Below are 27,519 nucleotides of genomic sequence, written 5' to 3'. Positions count from 1 at the left end.
AACACTTCATATTACTAAAACATTATCATCAGCAAGGTATGTATTCTCAGAGGTCTTCTGTATTGCAGGATATAATTGGCAATCACACCAGTTCACTACAGGAGGTACAAGCAATGGATAAAGATATCCATTACAGTGAAAGCTTAGAGCGTTGCCATCGACACTCACACTCCCCTAAGACTAAGTTAATGGCTCCTTCCTCTGATCCCTTCACACTCAGTATACATACCTCTGTTGCAGCCTTCCTGTCATGGCACCATTATTTTTATGTGTCTTTCTCCCTACTAGACAATGAACTCCCCAAAGGCAAAAACTGTGTATCTTCAGTATATAAAAGAACTCAAGATCTGCTTGTTAAATTTTATTGTATTTTATCCTAAACAAAATCAATGCTTTAGAGCACAGAGCTTTGAGAACCTTGGAAACAATAACCAAACAGACGCATTTTAGTCAATATTTTCATCAATAAGTTACTTTCATTAAGCGATTTTTAAAGTTATGTAACTATGTATTGATCTCTCAAACATTAATAAAAACTCGAATTGTACAAATTTGTGCCTCCCTCCCACCTACCTTCTCCCCATACCCCACTCCTTCCCAAGTAAGGAAGGAAGCATTGCAGCTGGTAGCCATATACCTTCACTAGGGAATCTGCCTTGTTAATAGATGCTCACGAGTATTTGTTAAATGAAAAAAAAGTTAATGTGTTTAAAAACCGTTAATGTGAAAATATAGTGCTTTTTATTTTATAAAACCACTTGTATCCATTACAAGTAACAAAATATCTGACTCCGACCTCTTAAACATTAATGGGGGGTTATTAGCTCATCTAATAGTAAGGTCTAGAGGAAGGAAAGGTTGGAGCAAAGGCTCAGCCATGTAAAGGCCCACCTTCTTTCCCTGCCAACCACTGTATTAACCTACCTAAAGCATTTTTGACTGCTGATTAAACCCAGTTATCACTAAAAACGTACTGAACATGTACTATGTACTAAGCACTGCGGACATAAAGATGACTAAATCATAGTATCTGCCCTCGAGGAGTGTATAGAATAGCAGGGAGGCTAGGCCTGAAAATTAGAGTGTGATAGATCAATAGCACAAATAAGTAAATTTTTGCAGAGACCAACATAAGAGAAAGCCTTACAGAGGACATAGAAACCAAATGGTGTTTTAAAGATTGAATAAGAGTTGGTCAGGGAAGCAAAACAAGGTAGAAAAGAGTTCCTGGCTCTAGGTTCATTATAAAGATATGCGTTGAGTGTGGAGCTACAAATAGGCCAGCAGAGAGTTCTGAGATGAGAAGTGGCAGATGAAGCTGTAGGAATAAAGACAAATAAGAGGCAAAGAGCTTAACTCTTACCCTATAGTTCAAGGGGAATCACCAAATGGTTTAAAACATAGGCAAATTTAGTTTTTCAAAATACTACCTGTTAGTTGTATAGAAGAAGAATTAAGGGAAAATGAGAATGAAGATGAGAAAACTACTGCACAGCACAGATGAATGATGTAAGGGGCTTAGGCCAGGAGAGGCTCAATGGTGACAGAGAATAGGGACGGAATTAAAATATATTAGGTAATAAAACTGGCAGTACTTGGTGACTGGATGTAGAAGGTGAAGGGAAAGAAATAACCTAGGATCTCTCTCATCTGTGGTTTGGACAACTCGGTGCTGGTGATGTCACCAACCTTTTATCTCTATCTGCTATTCAAATTTCCCTCCTAAACTCCAGACATATTTCCAGTTGTTTCCTTGATATGGCTTCCTGAACATTCACCATACTCCTCCCTTTCAAATGTCCTAAGATTTGGCGCCACCTTCCATGTTTCCCTTTCCCTGTTGCTCCACATGTAATTGGTCGCCAAGCCCATCAACTGCACCCATGAATCCTTTTCACATTTTCCAACCTCCTAGCTGGTTTCCTTGTTTCCAATTCCTCTTTCCTCAATTCAAGATCTAAATATGTTAATCCTCTATTTAAAAAACACCAATGGTTCTCCACTGCCTCCAGAATATATTCCAAACTCTTCACTGAGAAAAGATGGCCTTCGTGATCTAGTCTTACTTTACCTACTCATCCTCATCTACTGTCACTTTGATTGCCTGCCATACCCACAATCCCCTCCCAACTAAAGTTACCAAAAATTCATTTATTTATATATGGCCCTGCTTTGTATCACATGACCCTATGCCCTTAACTGCATCGGAATGGACAATAGACTGAGCCAAGTTTACCTTATCAGCCAATGTGGTAGTTAAACAAGTGAACTCTAGCACAGATGTCCTATAGTAAACAGGGACCAACTGATCACACTCTCCAAATGGTTTAAAACATAGGCAAATTTAGAGAATTGCAAAGGAAATCCAAGGTAGAGTAACAAAAGACAAATGTGTAATGAGAGAATCAGAGATGAAGGAACAAAGTTTCTGGAAAATCAGTTTGCATAGCTACTGTAGAGAAGGCAGACTGACTGGAGTCATAGTCTGGTCGTGTGACCTTGGGCAACTCACTTTAATGTTTCTGGAGCCAGACTGCCAAGGTTCTTATTCTGATTCCACCCTTTCGCTAATGCTCAGTTTCCTTATCTGTTAAATGGGTTACTCACAGGGGAGTACACAAACCATTACATGTCACCCCAGTGTCTAGCTAATAGTAGGATGGCAATAAGTATTAGGTATTTTTACTACAATTGTCCATTTCTCAATAAGGTCTTAGTGTACAATTGCTGTCATATCCCCAGCAAGTTTCTAATTGTATATCAGATCTGGCATTTTGACTGCTGAAACTGTTTCCTGTTTTTGTTCTCTTCCCCATATATCCTACTACCTCAAGTAACCCAGAGGTGTCTCTGTTCCTTGCTGTTTGGAAGAATCTAAAACAACTTGCTTTCCCAAACGAATATCAAGCTCTTTTAAATCTCTGTGCCTTTATAAAAGCCATTCCCCTGGTTTAGATACCCTGACTTCTCTCTTCCTAATCTCTATCTAATCAATTTTTAATCAACCCCCTAAGAGGTAACTCAAATGTCACTCTATAAAGCCTTCTCCAACTTATCTGGGTCCCCATTACTTTTGTTTGGCTATTATCTCTCACTATAGCATAAGCACAAACACCAAAGCCATGTCTTAGTAATCTTTGATTCTTCAGGACCTGGTACAGAGTTACGTACATGGTAGGTGCCGGCTACTTCATTAATACTTCTATAATAAATCAATGATATTGCTGTGCTTGAAGAACATTAATTTAGCATAGCATTTAAAGTGGTTGAGTGAAGTCTTTTTGTAGTTTAAAAAACACTACCCCTATTTTTCTTTACTTGTAATAAGAACTTGGGAGTTCAGGGTCCTATCCTTAATTGCTGCTAGGATGCAATTATAAATTAATTAAATTGTTCACCTGCTATATTTTGAACCTCATTTTCTCTATATAAGAAAATAGATGTGTTATCTTCCTGAAATTCATGACACTTTAATGCTCACAATACAGCCAGAAGAATAAAGCCACCGAAGAGGAGTACCTCACCTCATCCCTAGATATTCACCCTAGAAACAGGACAACTTCAGTCTTTTTTCCATCTTTTACAGCAATCCCCCATTGGTGGAGACAAAGGAGCATCTCTAGTAGACAGCCCAAATTAAAAGGAAATATTTTTACTTTATAAAGTGCAGTTCATAGCTGCTGCCTTGTCAGTGTGAGCGACAGAAAAACCCTTTTAAATGTAGAAAACTGCAGCACTGTTAGTTATTAGTAGTAACTATATATACTCTAATCTAGCAGTTCTTCAAGTAGGACCCAGGCCAGCAGTGTCAGCATCACTTCAGACCTTGCTAGAAATGCGAAAATCTCAGGTCCCATCCCAGATCAACTGAATCAGAACTCTGGCTGGGATCCAGTAAATCTAAGTTTTGACAAGCCCGCCAGGTGATTCTGCTGCACACTAAAGTTCAAGAATCAATGTTTTGGTGGAAATGGAAATCAGCTAGGGAATATTTGTAAGCTTAATTTTCTTTATACACAGAGGAAATATTAGCTGGATTCTCTATATCCTGGGTTAAGCTTCACAACCCTCCATTTGTTTGGGTCTTTGTGGGAGCTGGGAGTTACTGGGAGCTGTAGTGTGTTCTAGGTGGAGAGGGGAAGCCAGGTTGCAATCAACAAGTATTCCTATGTAAGCATTTTTTGCTAAACTGTTTAAAGGGAACTCAGAAGAAAGAGACCTCCACGGCTCCAGCAGTTTGTTCTCTTTTCCTCATTCCAAATAAATATTCATTTTCCCCCTGCCTAATTGTATCCTTTTTCTTAAAATTGTTTAAGCTTATAAAAAATTGTGTACGTTTCAGGACCATGAAACCTGGAAGCACCCCAACCTCAGATACACGTCTTCAAAGAACTAAACTTGCCCGTGTTAGAGTATTCTGGCATAAACTGTGCTGAACATAACTATTAATTTTGGTTTTCTTTTTGAACCTGGTACGTGGTCTCCAAGGTGCTCGTGACTGGTTATTTAGGGATTGGGAACCCCTGTCGTGAGGAGACCGGTGAACGTCCCTCAGTAGTAGCCTGAGGCGAGGAGAACAGGTTGGGGAGGAATCGAGACACCCAGAAGGAGCCACAGCTTCTGCAGCTGTGGGCGCCTGAAGAACTGAAGCAGCCAGAGTTCCCGCCTCCTCCTACCTGAGCAGATCCTGGCTGAGCTGCTCCGACACCATCGCCTTCAGCCGGCGCCGCTCACACAGCCCCTTCCTTTGCAACCCCTTACTGCAAATTCCGGGGGATCCCAGAAGTACCACGTGGGCCGTGCTACCCTCCCCACAACGGGCCATGTCCCACGAAGGTACGGCGGCGCCCCGCAGGCCCAGTACACTGTCCCACTCCCCGCCCCTGGAAGAAAGGGGCGTTCCCGACCGAGCACTCGGCCCCTATCCGAGTCCTCCCCCTAAGGGAAAAGGTTGACGCCTCCAGTCAGTTTCTAAACGGTCCCTTACGTGCAGCTGGACCGCAGTCCCGGGAAACCCCGGAGGCCGAGGCCGCGCTGGCACGTGATCCAAGGAGGCTGTGCGCAGGCGTCGTAGTTCTGTTTATCTCTGCCGGCCCTACTCCGCCCCGCCTTGCGCAGGGTTCAACCGTCCCCCGGGTCAAGCAATTCCTCCTGCTCGGTATACCTGTTAACCTTCTGGTTGGTGCTAACCATTCGTCTTATAGGTGTTTTAGAGAGCACAGTTTAAATCAACCTGTGCAGCCTTTCTACACTGTCTTCCAGGGATGTCAGTGCTTTTTTTTTTTACCCCTGGAAAAGACAGGTTCATAAGACCTTTCCTGCAGTGAGTCGCACTCCCTGACTCAACTGCTTTGGGCAAGAACACTTGGGGGGCCGGATGGCTCAGTTGGTTAGAGCAGGAGCTCTGAACAATAGGGTTGCGGGTTCCGTTCCCACATGGTCCAGTGAACTGCGCCCTCCACAACTAGATTGAAGGACAACTTGGAGCTGATGGGTCCTGGAGAAACACAATGTTCCCCAATAAAAAAATTTAAAAAATAATATTAAACAAAAAAAAGTTATCAAATCTACTTTAAAAAAAGGAAAACGAAAACTTGGGAGTGTGAAGGAGTGGGGGAGAACTTCATAAAACCGTTCAGAGTCAGAACTCCTGAGTCCCCTGCAAAGCATGTACGCAGCCTTTAGAGTTGCGCATGTAACTGCTCTTGGACTTCAGTTGAGAGATGCCAGGTTATGTTACCACACTTTACATATAAAGACAAAATTTATGACGAGGAAGAGAGAGAGGAGACAAAATTGTAGGGGCAGAGCCTTTGAGCAGGGAAGTGGGTGGATTGATGAGTTACAGAATTTTGAATATTTTGGCCTGAAGAAAATATCTGGAGTGGACTCATTTAAAAAGTCTTTTAGGGCTTTTTTTTGTTTCGATTTTTTTGTTTGTTTAATACTTCCTCCAAAGGAAGAAGGCGCAATCATACTGCTTCATTCAGGTAACGAACAAATACTAATTGCTTGGAAAATATATGGACATTGTATCATAAGATTGGCCAAGAAGTAGTCATTTCTCCAAATAATGCCCTTCTCAGTTATTCAGACACCTTAATTCTGAAAAATGTAACTAGATAATTGATTCTTAATTATTCCTGTAGAAAAGAAGGGTATCAGAGATAATATAATAGTTAATATTTATTGGGTGTTAGGCGAGAAAACTGCTCTACCTGCTTTATATGAACTCAATTCTCACAACTACCATTTAAGCAGGTACTGCTATGTATGAGCCCAATTTACAGATCAGTATGTACATTTAAATGATAAAAATGTAAAAAAACACAGGAAGTGAAAATATAAAAAATCAGGAAAGTAACTTTAGGAGGAAGGAGGAGATTGTAATTATGACTAAGGTATAGCGGGGCTTGTGGGGTGACTGGAAAAGATTTATTTATTTATTTTCACCCTTTTCTTCTGGCCCCACCCCCACTCCAGTTCAAGCCATTGTTTCTCAGTCTAGTTGTGCAGGACACAGCTCCCTGGCCCATGCTGGTATTGTGAGCCTTGTGCTCCCCGGGCTGCTCCTGATAGGAGCTGGCAGTGCACTGCATCCTAGCTCCAGGGAGAGCTGTTGTTCACAGTCTTAGCTGTAGAGGGCGCAGCTCTCTGGCCCAGGTGGGAATCCAGCCGCTGCAACCACCTGAGCCACTGGGCTGGCCCCAAATCTTATGTCTTGATCTGTTAGTTACAAGAGTGTTCATCTTAAAAATATATATATTTATTTAATATATATTATTTATTTATATAATAGTTGTTAGCTACAGATTTGTTTCATGTGATTTTATCTGTATTTGTTTTACAATAAAAAGATTTTTTAAGTGTTATGTATTAAAGGGTTTAAATAAAACTACATTACACACAGGAAGTTAAAAGGTAGGGTAAAATAATGACCCTGATATTTTGTATAGCTCATTATCTAATTAGAAACAATTTTAAAGTTAAGCACATGTTTGAGTAATAGAACCATTGTTTGAATAAAGATATACCTTGATCGCTACTTTTAAGTGAAAAATCTCTATTTACATGACTACATTCCAGTACATCTTAAAAAATCACTGTATTTTAATTACATGTGTAGGCATTATTATCATGGGAATATCAAGCTGGGTGGGTGCTATAGACTAAATATTTGTGTCTCCCCAAAATTCTTATGTGGAAACCTAATCCCCCATGTCATAGTATTTGGATGTGGGGCCTTTGGGAGGTGATCAGGTCATGAGGGTGGGGCCCTCATGAATTGGATTAGTGCCCTTATGAGTGACTGGAGAGGGCTCCCTTGCCCCTTTTACCAGGTGAAGACACAGAAAAGAGCCACCTATGCACCAGGAAGCAGGCTCTCACCAGATACCAAATCTGCCAGTGCATTGATCTTGAACTTCCCAGCCTTCAGAACAGTGAGAAATAAATTTTGCTTGTTTAGACCACCCAGTCATGGTATTTTTGTTGTAGCAGCCCGGACAGACTAAGATAGTGGGGATTATGAAATATCACTTATCCATCTCCTTTTCTCAAGTGAGGACTGCATGCAAATGATCTCAAAACAATATTTGATTTCTTTTTCTTTCCCTTTCGTTAAGCTTTCCCCATCTGTTCACCTTTCTCCCATTCATATCTTCTTTCTACTCAAAATACCAGGAAACTAATGAAGTTTAAGCTTTAGGGGCCCCGCTTGCATAAGTCCATTAAAAGTCCCTGCTAGGGTTCCTAGAAATGTGTCTACGTTTTGGTTACGTTTTTGTAAAGTTTGCAAAAGTAAGAGATTTTGACCATAAATGATCAAGACTTTCTATCCTCTGAGTCAAATGTCTGCTCATAGCTGGTGACACTGAGGGGCTGCAGGCATTTTTGGGATTTAGCCACAATGAAACTAAGTTGGTGATACACTAATTTGGGTTAGCAAGGTATATTTTATTGGTTCACAATCACTTCCACATTTTGATAAGTTGTTGCTCCATGTCCTGGTGTAGAAATGGCTTCTAGGAATATTTCACTGATTCATCCCACATGGTGTCATGAAGGGATAGAGCCCAAGGACACAGCACTATGTGAAGATGTCCTACAGCAAAGGGTGCTGGAAGTATATGGGTAGTGAGAGAGGTACACAACAGTAAGTAGAGGCTTCAGTTGGTGCCTAGTCAGAACGAAAAGAACATTCTCAGTAATGCAGAACATGCAATTATGAACATAAATTTTCCCTTTTTGAGAACCATACAAAATAGAATTTGCCAAAATTCCTGTATTTATAACCTGTGTTTGTGATATTAGCTTTCCAGAAATTGTAGTCTATTGTGATTTCTCATTCTAAATAATCACTCTCATACCTAAAAATAATAATAATAAAGGCCAACCATAGCATTTATTACTGTTTCAATGCTATTCCCAACACTATATCTTCCTCTTGCTATTTTTATTTTGTCTTGTAAAATAAGAACATTTGAGCTATTTTTAGAGAGGCATTTATCCAGCAAATCCTTTTGAGAGAGAATAAAAATGATTATTTATTGACAGTGGAGCTCTTAATGAGATATTTTCTCTACAAAAATGAGGGAGAGGTGATGGGCTATAATGTTTTTCTGGCTTTACTTTAGCAAAATGAAGACTAACTAGAACCATGCTGGATGAACAAGGTTTATGACTAGATCTCTTATTCTTCTACTGTTAGGTTATATTCAAACAAATATCTTAAGAAAGAAAAAAGTAGGTAGTATAAAATCTAATTGAAATATATGTTCTTCAAGCACATTTTAAATATCGTAATTAAGTGCCCAGGCCACTTAGAGTAAAAACTATGGTGTTTTTCCTCAAAGAATAAATTTTATTTCAATCATAGTTTCTACCTGGAAGGTGCTTTCACCATTTTCAGGGCTGACTTTAACATCTGAATACAGAGATTAAACCTATTCTTGTGGTAATGCATATATATAGGCTGCCTGGAGATCTAAGTATGAATTAAATAACTTGGCATATTCTGGATGCTTCAAGGCAAATTTCTTAAAGTTCTCGTATGAAATGATCTCTGAGTTCTGTCCAGCTATTTCCTGAAAGAGTCTGGAAACATCAAGATCTGGGACTCCGAAAGCTGCCTGAAGTATAGCAGCCAACTCTTGTTCTGTTATGAAACCATCCTCATCAAGATCAAAAAGCTTAAACGACATTTGCAGAATCTTTTCAGTGTTGGCAGGATTACATAAAACAGTCAGAACTATCACATACTCTCTGAAGTCTATGCTGCCGTCATTCTTCCTGTCAAAAAGGGCAAAAAGTTGTCTCAGGGTCTCTGAAATTGGGAGTTTTAAATAATTTGCAAATTCTTCAATTCCTATCTTCCCTCCTTTTGAAGCAACTGCAATTGCAGCGTACTCATCCAAATGCTGGTGAAGGTTATCCCAATCTAACTTCAATTTCTGGCTAATTTTTGTAAATTCCACCAACCCAGTTTCCATGGGTAGTTGAAGGTTACCTGCAGTAATCATCAATCTGCCATCTGCGTAAGTGTGGTCTGTCACAGGCACCCCCAGAGCATTTGCCATGTTGATCCTCACTGTATTGGCAAAAAGGATGGGGTCTTTTTTTTCTTGATCGTTTGGGATGTAAACAGGCATAAACTCAATTTCTACCCTGGTGAAGAGTTGACTCAGGGTCAACATGCAGGCCTGGAAGCCTGTAAACCCCTGCCAGGTCCAGGTCACTGTGTCCAGGGTGTTTGGGTACCTGAGCAGCACTGGCTGCACAGGAACACCGGGAGAGAAGGCCCCTAGTTTAAAAGTGACCAGACACGTGCGATTGGTACACACTCCTTCTGGGAAAATCAGGATCTGTGGCCACTTCCTTTTGGATGTCACTCGCTTCAGGATTTCATTCCGAGTAGTCTTCCTGGAATCAGGGTCCTCTCGGGTCACGAGCACGGGCTGCGTTGACAGTAGGAATTTCCCAGCCACTGGGATCTGTGCGTTTTGACTTGCAGAGACCACCGAGGGTAACCCAGCCACAACACAGGCGATTGCGTCAAAGAAAGTGGAGTGTGGTGCCGTAACGAAAATGGGGGCCTCGTCGCGGGTTGCCTTTTTCCCTTTCACTTTAACTAGAAACCCTGCTGAAAAGAACGTCGCCTGAAACAAGAATTTGAGAGCTGGTTGCGCCAGTTTTCTTCTCCAACTCTTGGCGGGCTTGGTTGGGTGAGCAGAACGGCCTATGGTGCAAAGCACAGCCACCGGCCAGAGGAAGATGAAGAGGAAGGCGATGCAGGTCGCCCGTACCGGCACCAGCACAGTCCCCATGAGGATGATGTAGGCCCAGCGCCACGCGCTGATGTGCGTCTGCTGCACGAAGGGGTTGGCCACCGCTGGCGAATACAAGGACTTGCTCGTTCTCAGGCTGAGGGCCGACTCACACGCCTCCAGCTCCCAGTCCGAGGATCGCTGAGACATGAGGTCGACTGTTGAAGTCTCAGGATGCTGCGGATGGGTTGGATCAGGGGGCGGCCCCCAGAGCGCATCCTTTCCCCATGTTCAAGTGCTCTTTCTGTTCGCACATAATTAGAATTCTTACAGTCGATTGTGGGTTAATAGGAAATGATGCATTACCTTTAAAATCCAAAAAATTAAAAATGGTAAATGATGTAACAGGAGAATGAGAGCCATATCAACAGTACAATCTTTTTTCCTTTTGACGTATATGCTTAATAAATTATCTTCACATAACAATTTCTGACGTTTACATTAAGCATGTATTATATACCTACAAGGGATATATTAATTTAAGTAGATGAATATTAATTAGAACTTCTTAATTTAAATGTCATTAGTATTAATAGTATAGTCTACTTACTGTGAGATGCTTTGGCAGCTGGTAAGTCAAATTCATTTTTTCTCCCTACAAATTGATTTCTACAGAGATAATAATATCTCTCTATGCTAAGAGGTTTAACTGATGGCACCCTAGGGCCTTTATATTTGTTACACTCTTCCACATCCATTGAAAGTTAGAATACATCCATTATCATAGGCCAGAATTAACCATGGCATATTTGATTCATATTCTTAACAATAGTCCACATGAGCCAGTCAGCATTCCAAACTGACGTAACTAACAACCACAAACTCTAAAATCACTTTTGTCAGTAACAAGTTTTCATTAAAATAATCCAAGCTTACTTTATTGCATCAACACACAGAGTCAGTGAAGTCCTGTCTCTTCCCTTTATTGCTGCCCTTTGGAACAGATCAAGAGGGAAGCATAATCAAAGTTGGCATGAACCAGGCTCTCCTCTATACCTTGTAGCATTTGCAACTCTGAAAATGCCATATAGAATATTCCTGTGTTTGCTGATTGCTAATTTAAAATCCTTTTCTCAGGGTTAAACATCAAATTGAAGGTTTCTGAGAGATTTTTCTAGTTATTGGAGCACACCAGGTTACCAATAAACAGGGAGGTCAGTGTGGATGCCAGAGCCTGTTAAATAGGATGTGATCTAAGTGCAGAGATTATGGGCTTTCCAACCAGATGGATCTAGGTCAGATCCTGGTTCCAACACTTACACTTTGGTCATTGGCCAACCTCATTTCACATCTGTAAATTGGTGGTGCTCCCTACTTTGCAATGCTGTTATGAGGCACAAGTATAATGTGTATAAAAAATGGGGCTTTTATTAGTAAATACAAGTTACTAGGATACAATGACGAGAACTCTCAGGGACATTCTACTTTCTTCTGTCACTGTCAGAACTAGTGAGGGAAACATTCTTTTCTTAGACATGTTTCAAAGACAAGTAACTTTGTCTTACTTGGGAGCACAGTTGTAATCTCTAAGGAGCCATGATTTAGCAACGTTACTGGTTGTTTCCCTGGCCAAGGAAAGCAACCCAAGAGAATGAGTAGTCCCTTGTGCTGGTATCATTCTCTATTCTGTAACTCTCCCCTCTCTTATTTGTATCTTCATTAGTCTTCTTGAACCCATGTTTAATTTAACTGCATTCTGTGTATGCTTCTTAAGGGAAAGTTCCATATTACCATGTCATCTTTCTTTTCTATTTCCCCCATAGTGTCTAGCAGTGTGGGAGATACGTTATTTGTTCATTAAGCAAATACTAGAGTTCCTATAATGAGCCAGCCTCTAATTCTGGATGCTGGATATATGTCAGTTAATAAAGCAATAAAAAAAATACCTCTGCCCTATGGAGTTTAGATTCTAGTGTTCATAGGAAGTACAATATTCAATTATTGTTGCATTGAATGGGGCAAAAGGACATCTTGATCCTTTTTCTAAATCTCTCACCAATTTAGCCAGTTAAGTAACTGGCTTTAATAGATGTGCTTCTCTACTTTGCGATGTTTAATAAATATATATATGAGAATCTTCACATCATCTCTTGTTAACCTTCCCATTTAAGTAATATTTATGGCCTGTTTTAAGAATGCATATTCATCCAGTCAAATTTGCCTTCAAAATAATAAATATACTATAAACCCAAGAGATTTGATAATAGAATTTTTAATGGTTAAAAATAGTAAAAAGAACTTTTGAACAATAAAATGAAAATTTATACCACTGCAGGCTTGCCTTTTAATATGGCTAATCTTTAATATACATATGTAAAAGGCACCATATGTTAACAGGGTAAAGAACAGAAGAAATCAAAACTGAGCCACTTCTTTTTTGTACAAGTGTATACTTTTTAAGGCAGTGTAAAACACAACATAAGAAAATGAACATCATATTATAAGTTCACACATTCTCAGACATTTTTCAATACCATTTGTGAGGATATTTGTGACAAAGAATGTTAAAACAAATTTTTCCTAATGAAGCTTAAAGAAGTTGATGAACAATTTAAAAATATTATTTAGACATTTTACTACAGACCCCCTCACAGAAGATATAGAAAAGTCAATCTTTTTTTTTTGTTTCTTCTTTTAGAAATGTCCATATCACTTTGTTCACTATGTCAGGTTGTTCTTGCTGAAGCCAATGACTGGCTTCTGACAAAATAGTTAGCCTGAAATAGTTTTTAACATAGATCTTTGTGACTTCAGCCATCTCAGCCTCCATGAATGCGTCTTTCTCTCCCCACAGTAGTAGTGTTGGCGTGGCCACCAGGTGATGTTTGAGAGGCAGGCAGCTATAAAAACAAAACACGTGGGCTTCAGACTCATTTTGAAAGATGAAAATAACATTTTTCCATAATGTTCCTTTAGGCCACACATTCTCAAAGGGGGCAGTATCACCACCATAGGGGTAAAAATTGGTTCTTGGGAGAATGAAAAAAATCTTACTCTTTATATATATAAACCTGGATATACATACAGTACATAAGCAGATATTAAAATTTCATGGGGTGAGGGGCAATTAGGGGAAAAAAATGTTTACAAAGGCTCCTTAGGGAGGTGATGATGAAAAAATGGTTAAGAAATACTACTTTAGGCAATCAATCTATACAATAAAAAATTTAAAAGGCTATTTAAGAAAGAACCCAATAAATATTTTAATTGGATGAGGTTAGCAAAATTTATAATGAAGGCTATAAATTAAATATGAAATTCATCACTATGAGGAATAATTTGCTTTAAAAGGATACCAGAATTTCTGAATGTTGTGATGAAGAGAGAGTTTAAACAGTGTTACTGTTTAAATATATTTTAAATTATTTGTGAGATAACCTCATGCATTTTATGTGAAAATTAAAACTGGAAAGTCAGAAAATATATATGGACTGAGCTTTAATATTATGTGATAGTATATTTTTTTTGCAAGAAGATTATTTTTAAAACAAGATTTTATTGTATATTCTCTTAAATACAGACAAGTATAAAAAATAAAATCATGCATAACTCCATCATTAAAAGATAATCATTTGGTCATTTTCTATGCACATATTTGAAACTATATAATACAGTAAATATGCACAGTATACATATGCAAATTTCATATTAGATTATAACTTAAGAATGTTCTCATTTCATAAAGTTTTTCAAAAATAATTCTAAAAGATACTATTTTGTGGACTAATAACCCACAAATGACTATTCTCTTATAATTAAATATTTAGATCACAGCATCACTTAAAACATGTCCTTGTTGTAAGTAATGCTATAATGAGCATTTTGTGCCCAAATCTTTGTTGGCATTTCAGATAATTTCTTTGGGTAGAGACCTGAAAGGGGAATCCCTGAGGTAAAGAGTATAAATATTTTTAAAGCTTTTGACACCATCTGCTACATTGTTTTTCAGGAAGGTGGGGTATTTTGGTGATCATTTTGCAGTATATAAAAATATCGAGTCTTTATATTGTACACCAGAAACTAATATAATGTTATATTTCCATTATACATCAATAAAAATAAATAAATAATGAAGTAAAACTAAACATTTTAAGAGAGTGGGTTTTGTATGTTAAGCTGAAGAACTTATTGGGAAACACTTGATCAAATATTTCTGATGAAAAACCATTAATCTTAGAAAGTATAGGAACAATTTGAAAGATCTACAAAATTGAAACAAGTAGTAACAATCATTGCTTTATACGGGTAATCATTTAAGCTATCAAAATGCATTTTAGTATACCTATTTCAAATTAGTCAGAATTTAACATGTTACTCTTCTAAATTCTGAGTAATCGGCTAATTTGTAAGTATTAAAGCAGCAATTTCCAGAGTGTTATATACTCCAACATTGCTTTTGTATGTGGAACTATTTCATTACTTTGATTAAAAAGATAATATAGAAAATATTAGCAGCCACGTACCCACCACTCAGCTCAGAAAATAAAACACTGAAAATATAATTACATCTTTGTGCTTCCCTTTCCTTAATAGAATTTCTTTTCCTCGCCTCACCCTAAGGCAGTGGTTGTCAGTGGTCACCAGACTACCAGCATCAGCACCAACTGTGAACTTGTCAGAAATGCCAGTTCTTGGGCTCCATCCCTGTCAGACTGAATCAGAAAATCTAGGGGTGCAGTCTAGCATTCTGTGTTTTAACAAGCCCTCCAGCTGATTCATACACAAGCTAGAGGGAAGAACCACTGCCTTAGGAGTAATGACTAGGTTGAATCTAGTCCTTCACTATACATCTATGTGTTAGGATACCTCTACCCATTCCTCTGGTTTCTTTAAGAAGGGATTTTCTTTAAACCCTCCTGGGTCTGTGTCCCACCCTGGCCTGGTGTGTGACAATTATTCATAGTTCTGGGCTAGGTGGGTATACCAAATAATATGTCCTGAGGGTATGAGATGTAAACTCTTCGTCCTCTCCTCTACCTAGTTGGTGGGGGGTAGTGACCAGAGGGGCGGGGGAGGTCGAATTTGCTCTGCAAACTTTCCTACAGGTGAACTACTCTAAATTCTGCACTGGCAGTAGGGGGTTAGCAGAACCATTACAGTTCTCAGATTCAGCCATAGCCTTTAACCTATCCCTTATCAGTAATGAAGGTGATATTTTGGTTTTCATCTGTTAACTCTTGTTTGGTTTCTCAACTGGTTCAGAAATTGGGCAGGAAAAAAGAGGAGCTATTTGTCAGATTTCTGCAAATACAGTACATATATTTCTGTAGACAATATATAGAGGTGTTTTGCATTTTTGAAACTTTATTGCACATAGCTTTCCACAACTTGCTTTCATGCCTTACCATTATATTTTTAAGATTTATCCATTGATGATATATGTAGTTCTACTTCACTCATTTTCACTCTTGTGTAGAATTCCATCATATGAATATACCATAATTAATCCATTCTCCTGTTAATGGACATTTTAAATTTTCCAATTTTTGTGATAATTCAAATAATATTGAACTCATTCTTGTACATGTCCGCTTGTGCTCATGCGAAAGAGTTTCCTTAAGAGTTTCTATTCCCAGAAACAGAATTGCTTCCTCAGAGAATATGCACATCTTCAGCCTATTGTCAAGTTGTTTTCCAAACCAATTGTATGCTCCACAAACAGGATATAAGAATTCATTTTGCTCCACATCATTGCCAAAACTTGTTATCAAAAGTTTAATTTTTTACCAATCAAATGAGTATGAAATACGCTTCATTTACCTCATGTGGTAGAGACTGCTTCCCAACACTTCCTGCCTTCCACTATTGTGATAGAAAATCCAATTTTTAGATGGACAAAGGGCCACCCAGAATAAAGACTGACTCTATTTCCCAGGCTTCTTGCAGCAAAGTGAGGATACTTGGCTTAAGAGAAATAATGTGTGCAACTTCTCAGTAGTGTCCAGTATGCCACTCCCCTCCACCTTCCCTTTCCCCACTTTCCACTGTCTGAAATGCAGACGTGGTAGTAAACCATCCTGGACCACATACACAAGGGCAATATCCTCGGGATGGCAGAATAACATGACAGAAAGTGCCTTGGTCTTTGACCAGAGTCACATAACAACTTTGATGATTTCATGGAGCACAGCCACCCAGCAGTCTAGACTTTTACTTGTGAGAGAAGTAAACTATCTTTTTTCACATCACTGTTATGTTAGGTTTCTATCATAAGCAGTAAAACATATGTTTTATATCTGACTACTGAATACTAGTAAGGTTGGGCATCTTGCATGTTGTAGACCATTAGAATCCTCTTCTGTGAATTGCCTTTTATTATCCTTTACCCATTTTTAGATTGGACTACCTTTTTCTTATTGATTTGGAGGCATCCTTTATATACTCTAAATATTATTAATTCATGGTTGTGATTTGCGAATAACTTCTTCCTACCCGAGGTTGCCTCATCATTTTATAATATCTTTTCATATATAGATGTTTTTAAATTTTAATGTAGTCATGTTCATGTCTTTTTTATAATTTGAGCTGTTGTGTTTTATTAATCTTTCCTACCTGAGGTCATAAACGTTTTCTTTTATATTATCTTCTAGACATTTTTAACCTTTGCTCATCACATTTAGGTTTTTTATTTCCCCAAGGTTTACTTTTTGTTTGGTAAAAGATAGGGATCTAATTTCATTTTATTCTATATGGATATCCAATTGCTCCAACAAAATGTATTTGTTGGTTTAAAATGTTCTTTGTCATACCAAGCTCCCGTACATGTGGTTCCATTTTTGGGCTTTCTTCTCTGTTTCATTAGTCAATTTCTCTATCCAAGATTCAACACCGTATTCTATTTATTTTATAGCTTCATTATAAGTCTTAACATCTAATAGAGTTAGTTACTCTCCTATTCTTTTCTTTAAAACTACCTTGGGAATTCTCAGCCTTATGCTCTCCCATACAAATTTTAGAACCAGCTTGTCAAGTTTCATGAAAAACTTTCTTATGGTTTTGATTGAAAATAAATTAAATTTATAGATTAACTTGGGACAAATCAAGAACTTTATGATACTGAAGTTTCCATTCATGAATATGATAAGCCAGGGCTGATTTTCAGTAGTTTACACCAGCAAATCTGTAGTAATTAAATATTAAATGTAGTAATTAAAATATTTCTCTACTGTTGAGTAAATAAATAGCCATTGCCCTAAGCCTGTATTCTTTACTGCTTCCAATAAATTTTGATATCCATAAAGATCATCTTTTGTTAGAGTCATTACTACATACCTAATATTTTTTGTTGCTATGTAAGGGTATCCGGTTTAAAAATATATTTTCTTACTGTTGTTGGTTTATAACATCATAATTTTTGTATGTTGAACCTATGTGCATCAACTTTGTTGAACTATTTTTTTCTAATAATTTTCCTCCAGATTCCCTCTGTCCTTCTAGACATATAACCACATTATCTATGATTTATCATGGTTTTGTTTACTCCCTTTCCAGTAGATACATTTTTTCAGTTTTTGATCTTATTTATGTGCTGCTAAGACATTCAATACAGTGGTGAACAGAAGCAGTTGTAGCAGCAAAGTTTATCTTTAGTCTTTATTTTTAGAGAGAATGCTTTTAGTGTTTCATCACAAAGTATGAGGTTACTGTAGGTTTCTGGTACACAGAAGTTCCCTTCTGCATTGTTGTCATAATGGAACCATAATATGATTAACAGAAAAAGACTAACAACACAGAGGGTGTCAAGTTTAATGGCAAAGGAAAAGGAAACTTACAAAGATGATTTTATAAAGCAGGAGATAACATTATTCTCTCAAAATTAGGACTTCCCAGATCCCCCAAAGTTTCCCATGGAAGTACAGCTATGGACTGAACCATAAAGTAAGTATTTTGCCCTTTTACTGGAAGGTTTTTTTGTCCTCTTGGACCTGACTCCTAGAATATCTTTTTATGCGCCTGCCAGATCTCCAGGTACAAATAAGCAGTGTAAAATACCTTTAATACCTTTTTTTCCCCCTTGGACAATTAAGTAAAACGAAACAGTCTATTTCCCAGAAATGTCCCTTCAGAAGATTCAGGCTTATCTGGCTTCTCTGAGGTCTACTCTATGCTTGAAATAAACAAATTTCTTTAATGGCTATGTCTATTCAGATTTTCCAATTATTCTTGAGTCAATTTTGGATGTTTGTTATGTTTTTCTTAAAAGCTACCCATTTTGTCAAAGTTCTCAAATTTGTCAACCTTAATTTTACATTTTAATGTCTGTTATGTTTCTAGTTATGTCTATCTTTGGCTTCCTAATATTGTTTATTTGTGCATCCTTTTCTTTTTGCCCAATCTTGCCAAAAATGTATCTCTATTAATAGTCTTCAAAGAATCTGCTTTTGTTTTTTTATTCTCTCTATTGTATCTTTGTTTTTAATTGTATTAATTTCTGCTTTTTATCTAACTTAAATTATATTCCTTCTAATTTATTTTTATTTACATAGTTTTTCTAACTTCTTGAATTGGACTGTTAGCTCACTAATTTTTAATCTTCTTTCTAATATAAGTATGGAAAACTACATATATTTCTTCCTAAATATTGTTTTAACCATGTTACACATTTTGACGAGGCTATGGTCCTGGGAGACTTTGGGTGATAAATGAGGGTGATTTTTCATGCCTGAGTATAACGTACTATACTTTATTTATAGTCATTATATATTATAGAACTCTGTTTTTAATGATGTACTTGGTCTTGATTACCCTACATAAAGAATGGTCAGAGGGGAGGTCAGTTGAGCTTTCAGAAGGTCTGATGTGACCTTCAGTCAGCTAGAATTAACTTACAACAATCTAGCCAAAAACTGTCTTTGCTTTTATATAAAATTGTGAGTCTTGACCTTCACAGACCTGTTATTTTTTTATTTGTTATTTTTTTCCTCTCCATACTCATTAACAGGATTCTAGAGATTACTCTTGGGAATGCAGGTCCTTCTAATGAACAAAGTGTTAGTAGAAGAACCTCAGCAAGATGAGAATAATTTCCCTCTTTCCTGATAGCTACTTAAAACATACTGTTTTGCATCACAAAGCTAGCTCTGATAAAAGGATAAACCGAGAACATTTTGAAATTACCATTCCTTGTCTCCTGTCCAAAATTTAGACTTGTATAAAAAATGTGTCATTCTCTCTATTTTCTCTTATATTAATTGTCTTTACAAGTGTTATTTGTAAAAGACAAACAACAGAATATGGACTTCAGACAATGTTGTTATAGCCTATAAGATGTAACTTGTAGCCTCTGCAATGTCTGCTTGCCTTTCTAATCATTGCCTTGCTTAATAAATTATTACCTATAAATACCTTTTAAATTAACATATCTATCAACCAAAGATATATCTATATATCTAGATAGATATAGATATATAAGTCTTGGGTTTACCTCTTCTCCCTTTATTCACATCATCTCATGACTCCCCGTGGATTCTATATTCAAAGAGTTTGAGAGATTTTGTTTTATTTAAAATAACACCCACTGTAACTTTTTTCCATACACTTTCAACCTTTTTATGTCCTTATGCCTTAATTGTGACTAAATCCAAAGTGATAGTTTCTGTTTTTTAACTGGCAAGTTTAATACATTAATATTTATTGTGCATATTGATATATTGAAATTGTTTTTGTCATCTTATTTTGTGCTATCTATTTAGTCTGCTTTGCTTCCTTTTTCTTCATTACTGCCTTTTTTAGAATTGATAGTTTTCTTGTCCGCCTATACTAGTTTGAAAATAATACATTCTATTTCTATTATTTTATTTTACTAGAAAAAATTCTTAGCACATAAATAGTATTTATATGAATGATTTCTAATTATCTATCTATCTATCCATCATTCTATCCTCCATGTCAAATATAACTGGTCATTTATATTTTCACTTCTTTATCTCTCAAAGTTACTTTCTGGGTAATTGTTTTCAGATCTATCTTCCAACTCATAGTTTCTCCTTAGCTTGTTTGATCTACTACTTATCTCACTTATGAATTTTAGATTTCAATAACTGTATTTTTCATTTCTAGAAGTTTTTTTGGTTCTTTTTCACTTGTTTTAGTCTGTCTTGATATTATTCTTTTCTCATATTTTTTATTTTTTATATATATTTAATGATTTAAACATGCTTTATAATCTCTGTTAGTTCTGTTATTTGAAATAATAACGAGTTCTGCTGCAATTACATTCTGACTCATTAATGGTGGATTGGTATTTTGGGTAATTTGGATTATGAACTCATCTTCAGGGGACTTTATCTGTGGGAACAGTGTGAGTGTGAGTTGAGATGTATCCTCCAGACAGGTTTTTTCTTTGTTTCTGCCTGGCTTCATAGTTACCAGCCTAAGGTTATGTTAAAATGTATTTTTCCCCAAGAATTCCAATATTATGGAGGTAGCATAAATTAAAGCCCTTAAACCTTTTCAATCAGGCTGCGGTCTCAAGGGAAATTATTTTTTTCCTATCTAGAGTCCAAACCCAAACAAACAAACCTCCATGTCTTATCTTTCACTCTACACGTTATCCCTCAATAATATCTTCTGAAATGAAAACCTCAGTTGTCTTTCAGTGACTCCAAGAGTTTATATATCTTCATCCCAGATTCTCTCCTCTGAGTTCCAGGCCCTGGTATCCAAGTACCTATTTGTATATCTAAGGCACCACCTCAAACTCAGCTAGTTTAGAATCAATAAAACTCATGACCTTCTCCTCAAAAGTAGTTCTCTTCTAGTGTTTTCTATTTCAGTGAATGGTGCGACTATTCATATAGTTGTTCATGCCACGAATCCAGGAGCCATCTTTGATCTTTGACATCTTTCTTATCAACCCCCTACACAACCAACCATCACCAACCCCTGTCAATTTTACCTCTTAAACATCTCTTAAATCAACCCACTCTCCCGATCTCCACTGCTTTCAGATTAGTTTAAGCTATCATCATCTTAAACCTGCTGGTTTCCCACATTCATTTCTCTAGTAGATTCTCTACAATGAGTGAATTTATCCAAATATAAATTGGATCATTTCTCTTTTCTGCTTGAAACTCTCATTCACTGGCTTCACATTCATAGCTCTTAAGTCCTTATATGGTCTACTTGGCTTTGTATGACCAATGTTCTTAGACCCATTCGCACTCTATTCTCTTCTTCCCACTGTCATGTTCTATTACCCAGCTACATTGGCCCTCATTGTGTTACTTAAAGCCACACACATCTTCCCACACAGCTCCATCTTCCCACACAGCTTTGGTATATGGTACATGCTGCTTTTTTTCTGGAATGCCAATTCTCCTATCCCCAACTTTGTCAATACCTAACTCATTTTTATTTCTTTGTTCAAACATCATTTCTTCAGTTCTCCTCTCTTTCCTTCAAAGCCTTTATGTTAGTTTATAACCACATATTGATCACTGTGAATATCTGCTTGATGTCTATTTTCCCCACTTGGCTATAATTTCTGTGAGCTCAGGGACCTTATCTAGTTCTGCTCATTATTATACTCTGAGGGCTGGCATAGCCTAGAACACAATAAGTGCTTAATAAATATTTCTTGAATGAATAAATGATTGTTAAAAATATAACTAAAAAATACATGTGTTCAAATAATCTAAAGGGAGAGATGAAGCGAATAGAGTTATGGATAAAACTAGTGACAACTATAATGGGATCCATTATACTATTCTCTTTACTTTTCCATATGTTTGAAATTTTCCATAAAACAAGATTATTTAACTTACTAAATCAAAATATTTTAGTTGAGTTGAGTAAGTGATAAACTTAATATTAAAAATTGAGTGTTGGCTCTTTAGGGAATGAATATTTTATTTAACTAAAAAGAAATTATACTAACCTGAAGATATTTCGGTAATGGTTAATTGGACCACTTAATGCTCCAGGCTGGGAAAATACATAAATATAAGCTTCAAGATCTTCTGTTGTTAATTGACATCCTTTTCTTCCAATGCCAGTACTGTGACTGGTAAACAGATGTTTCAAAGCCTAATTTAAGTGAAAAGAGAATAATTAAAACTTTTAGTTACCTAGTAATAAACTAAATCTTTGGCTTTTGAAAGAGAAAGATGGTCAATATGCATTGACAATTCATTATTTCTAATCTAGAGTTTGGAGACCTCATTGTTTACAAACACATTTTATACTTCTCTGCTTTCCTTTCTTTACTTATGATATTCCCTTCTAATCCCCCATACACACTTCAACTTTATGAAAAGCATCTGTCTTCTTGGTGCCTATTTGCATTCTACAAGGCCAAGCTCAACTACTACCCTATCCTAAAGCCTTCCCCAATATTCCAGCAAACAGTAGTTTATATGTTTACCGATAACCAGCCCACCCCCACAAAGTTTTTTGAACTTTTTTTGACCACAACCCAGAGTAACAAACACACTTTACATCATGATCCAGTATATATGGGATGGGCAGGTGTGTACACACACACACACACACACACACACACACACCAGGGGTGCCAAAAAATTGTATACATGTGGACACTTTGGTCAAGTTGCTCAAGCAGTAGCTCACCATAATCAAAAGTGTCTGGATGCTGATGGTAACCACTTTGAGCATCTCTTGTAATTGCAGAAGTCAAATGTGACTTGTATTCATCTTTTGTTATTGGTATATGTTGAGTATTATAATTTTAATACAGTTTTCCTTTCTTAAAATGTGTATATGTTTTTGTTACATTTTTTGGCACCATATATATATATATATATATATATATATATATATATATATATATATATATATATACACACACACACACACACACATATATATCTGCAACAAAAATTTAAAGAAATATTCCTTACTGTTATTATAGTCTGTACTGATATTTTCAATTCAATTCTGTTCTACTTTATTTTTAAAAATTCAAACTGCAAGCCAGTAAATTGATTTCATGATTCATTAATGGGTCCTCACCCACAACTTGAAAAACAATGCTCTACACCAGCATTTATCAAAGTATGGATCGAAACCACCTGCCTCAGAATCATTCAGATTCTTGTTTTTAAATGCAGATCCCTCAAACCCAAAAACATACTTGCAACAATATGAAATGACATATACATGAAGTGATTAACTGCAACATTATTTGTAATAAAAAAAGACTGGAAACAAATCAAATGTCCCTCAGTGGGAGATTGGTTGAATAAACTATGGTGTGGCCACACAATGGTGTATTATGTATTCTTGGTACTTCAAGAAAAGATAATCTATATGCTAAAATGAAGTGATTTCCAGGATATATTAAATGAAAAAAGCAAAGATGAGAAACAGTATTTATAGTATATTATCTTTTATGTAAGAAGAGGGAGACAAATATATACACATTTGCTTATATTTTTAAAAAGAAAGAATAAAAAGATGAAACAAAAACTAATCCAAATGGTTTTCTATTGGGTAAGTAGGAAAGAAGGTGGAGACAGAGAAACAGAGGAAACACAGAAGTAAGCAACAACTCTCTGAATGTACTTTGTTTTAGACTTTTGACTTAAAACCATATAAATGTTTTATATAAAATCATAGAAGTTAAGTAAAAACCCTGTAGTCTTAAATTTGCTTTGAAAATATGAGAAAGAACTCATGACTGTTTTTCTAACTAAAATATATATATTTGCAAGTCTAGTCTAATGGAAAGATCTAGAAGCAACGAAAACCCAGTAACAATAATTATGTTGACACCCAGACTGTGATCTCTAAATACCATTTCCTACTAATAGGAGCTAGAGTTCCTTTGATAAATGACAAATTCCAGATCTGGGGCAGGACATGAAAGATAAACCTAAGGTATTAAGCAAGCAAGCTATCACTGACTAAAAGGCTAATGTGAAAAGGACACAGGAGCCAAACTGAAGTGGTTTCCACTTTCCTAATATGGGATAATTTGGGCACCAAAAAGAATAACGACTGTAATTGATTGATACACATCAAATTAAAACAAAAACTTCATGAGCTCATAATTATATGGGGGGGAAAAAACCCCTCATTGGTCATCCATTTGTTATCCTTAGAGGTTTCTAAGGTACCAACTCATCACTCTGGCAAGTTATTTGATAAAAGAAATGAAGAAGCATTTATCTTGCCATTGTTGTATGAACTGTATTTCAGAATAACCAAATAGTACATGTGGAAAATTCTTCTTTATAAAAGAATTCCAGTTAATAAAAGCAGAAAGAAAGCTAGAATTACAAAACCACTATTTTTCACACCCTAATGGACCTAGGCAATAGTGATCAAAAGTATGCTAAAATGATATGGTGAAAGGTTGCTAGGAAATTTTGGATAGGCCGACAATTTGTAAGCCCACTGGTCAGTGTTAGCATTACTAAAACTGAGACAAACAGACATTATGTGCTTCTCTGATGTGATACATTAGAAAATAAACAGTACCACCTACAAAGCATTCTTGTCAAATTAAAACTACACCTGATCAAGCCTCTAGATCAGTAGCCTCTATGAAGTAGGAAAAACAAGGGTTAGCTGAACAAGTTAAGTAACACCACGATGAAGCAGTCTGCCAAACTCAAAGTGCAGATCATTCTTTGGGACAAATGACCAGATTTCTTCAATAAGAAATGGTGTTTCAAAAAAAAAAAAAAAGAAAGAAATCCACTGTGGATACCCCTGGCAGGTTATTCTTCCAGGCTCTGTCCAGGTGGAATAGGGGAGCATAAGACTCTGCCCCATGAGGCACAATCCTTTTCCACAACATCGGAGGTTAAGCCTGTCCCTTGAGTCTATGTCTGCATATTCCTATTGCTTTTCAGAGTCCTATGGACAATGGCTGAGGAGAGAAGCCATGCAGGAAACATCTAGTATACTAAAATTTAAAATTTAAGTAAGATCTTAAATAGAGTCTAATTTTCTGGGGTTTTGTTTTTTTTTTCAAAATTAAAAAACAAAAAGATGGAAGTGTTATAATTTAAAAAGCCATAACAACTGCATATGATGTATGGACCTTTTTTAGTTCCTGATTCAAACAAATGAAGTGCATAAAAACAGTTGAGACAGTAAGGAAATTTAAATGAGTATTAAATGATATTACAGAGTTGTTCATTTTGGTAGGTTTCATAATGGCATTGGGGTTAGGTTAAAAAAAAGTCCTTATATGTCAGAGATATGTGCAGAAATATTTCCAGGTAAAATAATATTATTTCTTTTTTTTCTAACCTTCCTAAATATCTAATAGCATATTGGACATACAAGAAGCATTCAATCAACTTCCAAGAAGTAGATACTACATATAACTCCTGGTGACAGTGTGTGTGGTACACCAATACCTGCATGCTTACTTTGTTTTAGAATTTTGTTTACCTCCAAGGGCTTCCACTTCTGCTGCTGTCAAACTCTCACCTGGCATTCATAGTCCCTCGTCTCCCCATGGGATATTGTCTAAAAGGAGGTATGCCTATAGGGTACAGGCTCTCAAAAAAATTGAACAACAGCCAGACACTCAAATATACAGAGACTTTAAAAATAAGTAAACCTATAGATGAGGACTTATAGCATTTGTCTATTTTTCTTTCTTACGAATGGGCTTTAATTGAAAACACTTCCTCTTTTTGCATAGGAAAAATGTCAGTGCACAGCACATAACAGATGTACAAGAAATGATTATTTAAATCAAAACAACATAAGCAGGACTGTTCTTTTCTTTTTTTAGTGCTTCAGCCTACCTTTATTTTATTTTTAAGTTTCTAATTTTGTTATCCTCTTGGGCACTAGTCTTTTTTTAAATTGACTGATAACACTAGTATGAGTTTCAGGTGTCCAGCATAATGATTTGATATTGTATACATTGCAAAATGATCACCACAGTAAGTACTAGTTAACATTCATCACTATGTTTGACTTACCTTGAAATCATTTATTGAGAACATAAATTCTGGGAACCATGGTATTTGGAAGAAGTAATAATAGCTGGATTTGAACAGCTGGGCAGGGTGTCGCAAAATATATTCTGAAATTAAAATGGCATGTTAGATCTTATCCAAGCAGGATAAATTACTTACTATTGAAAGAACTTCTTTTTAAGGCAATTTCACCTTTGAGATGATCCCACAAACAAAGATTTCTGCATGTTTCTCTTTGGAAAAATCTCTATGTTCTCACATATTAGTATGGATATTTCTGGTATTTAGAAAAATCATAGCACTTTAAATAAAAAGAAAGTTCCACTTTATCAAGTCTTGACTCAGAAAGGAACAGGAAACCCAAACAACACTGCCTTTCTTCCAAGGTCATTATCAGTGACCTAACACTTTTCCTGGGGATATATGGGGAGGTAACTTTCTGATGAAAAAGATTTTCCTTATAGGCTGATTTGAATATCTTATTCATTTGGCCTCAACAGAAAGTAAAGTGTTTCCTATAAGTTCACTCATGTATGTATCTAGAAAATTCATTCATTTGATGAATATTTGAATATCTACTGTGTGTGAGAGGATTTAGCAGTGAACAAGACAGAAGAGATTCCCATTAAGAAGGAACGTACACAATAAATAAGTAACAAATACTTAAAAGATCATTTTGATAGCAATAATACTATAAAGAAAACAAAACAAGGTAATGTGATTAAGAGCGAGGGTTGTGTGGTGTGGAGAGACTATTATTTAGTGGGGGTGGTCAGAATAGGCTTCTCTGGGGATACGATGTGTGGGCTGAGTCATGAATGGAAAGAAGAAATTAGCCATGCAAAGATCTAGGAAGAGCAGCCAGGAACAGAACGTAGATCCTGGGCCTGGCACATTCAAGAAGCGGAAACAAGGGTCGGCCCGGTGGCTCAGGTGGTTAGAGCTCCATGCTCCTAATTCCGAAGGCTGCCAGATCGATTCCTACATGGGCCAGTGGGCTCTCAACCACAAGGTTGCCAGTTCAATTCCTCGAGTCCCGCAAGGGATGGTGGGCAGCGCCCCCTGCAACTAAGATTGAACACGGCACCTTGAGGTGAGTTGCCGCTGAGCTTCCAGATGGCTCAGTCGGCTGAAGCACGTCCTCTCAACCACAAGGTTGCCGGTTCAACTCCCGCAAGGGATGGGGGGCTGTGCCCCCTGCAACTAGCAACGGCAACTGGACCTGGAGCTGAGCTGCGCCTTCCACAACTAAGACTGAAAGGACAACAACTTGAAGCTGAACGGTATCC

The 27,519-nt window shown here is 36.9% G+C and overlaps 3 protein-coding genes and 1 non-coding gene across 4 annotated transcripts in view; 1 reads left to right on the top strand and 3 right to left on the bottom strand.

Annotated features, from left to right (window-relative positions):
* The window catches only part of BTBD8 (BTB domain containing 8), an 81,628-nt gene extending 76,670 nt beyond the window's left edge, over positions 1-4,958 (bottom strand). The window contains exon 1 of the mRNA XM_019753054.3: positions 4,677-4,958. Within this exon, the coding sequence (XP_019608613.3) occupies positions 4,677-4,825 (149 nt within the window). The 5' untranslated portion in view covers positions 4,826-4,958. The remainder of the gene's footprint in view (positions 1-4,676) is intronic.
* A 3,095-nt stretch (positions 4,959-8,053) lies between these two features.
* On the bottom strand, positions 8,054-10,757 carry LOC109458550 (lysophosphatidylcholine acyltransferase 2B-like). Its single transcript, XM_019752335.3, has one exon. The coding sequence runs from the start codon at positions 10,473-10,475 to the stop codon at positions 8,946-8,948; it is 1,530 nt and encodes a 509-aa protein (XP_019607894.3). The 5' UTR covers positions 10,476-10,757; the 3' UTR covers positions 8,054-8,945.
* Positions 10,758-12,527: 1,770 nt separating this feature from the next.
* EPHX4 (epoxide hydrolase 4) overlaps positions 12,528-27,519 on the bottom strand; it is a 30,695-nt gene continuing 15,703 nt past the window's right edge. Inside the window, exons 5-7 of the mRNA XM_019752392.3 lie at positions 26,234-26,337; positions 22,204-22,352; positions 12,528-13,165 (exon numbers count right to left, since the gene is read on the bottom strand). Of these exons, the coding sequence (XP_019607951.2) occupies positions 12,934-13,165; positions 22,204-22,352; positions 26,234-26,337 (485 nt within the window). The 3' untranslated portion in view covers positions 12,528-12,933. The remainder of the gene's footprint in view (positions 13,166-22,203; positions 22,353-26,233; positions 26,338-27,519) is intronic.
* On the top strand, positions 24,987-25,191 carry LOC141572528 (small nucleolar RNA SNORA73 family). The gene has a single exon (XR_012497853.1). It is a non-coding gene; the product is annotated as a small nucleolar RNA SNORA73 family (small nucleolar RNA).

Source organism: Rhinolophus sinicus, chromosome 14 (genome assembly GCF_057876585.1).
Source record: "Rhinolophus sinicus isolate RSI-liver-muscle chromosome 14, RSI-T2T, whole genome shotgun sequence".
In the NCBI taxonomy this organism is placed as follows: Eukaryota; Metazoa; Chordata; class Mammalia; order Chiroptera; family Rhinolophidae; genus Rhinolophus; species Rhinolophus sinicus.
The sequence above is the reverse complement of the archived record's forward strand: the minus strand, read 5'-3'. Positions and strand labels throughout refer to the sequence as shown.

Excerpts from the sequence above, each read along its gene's own strand:
- LOC109458550 (XM_019752335.3), bottom strand. The coding sequence starts at position 10,475 with ATGTCTCAGCGATCCTCGGACTGGGAGCTGGAGGCGTGTGAGTCGGCC.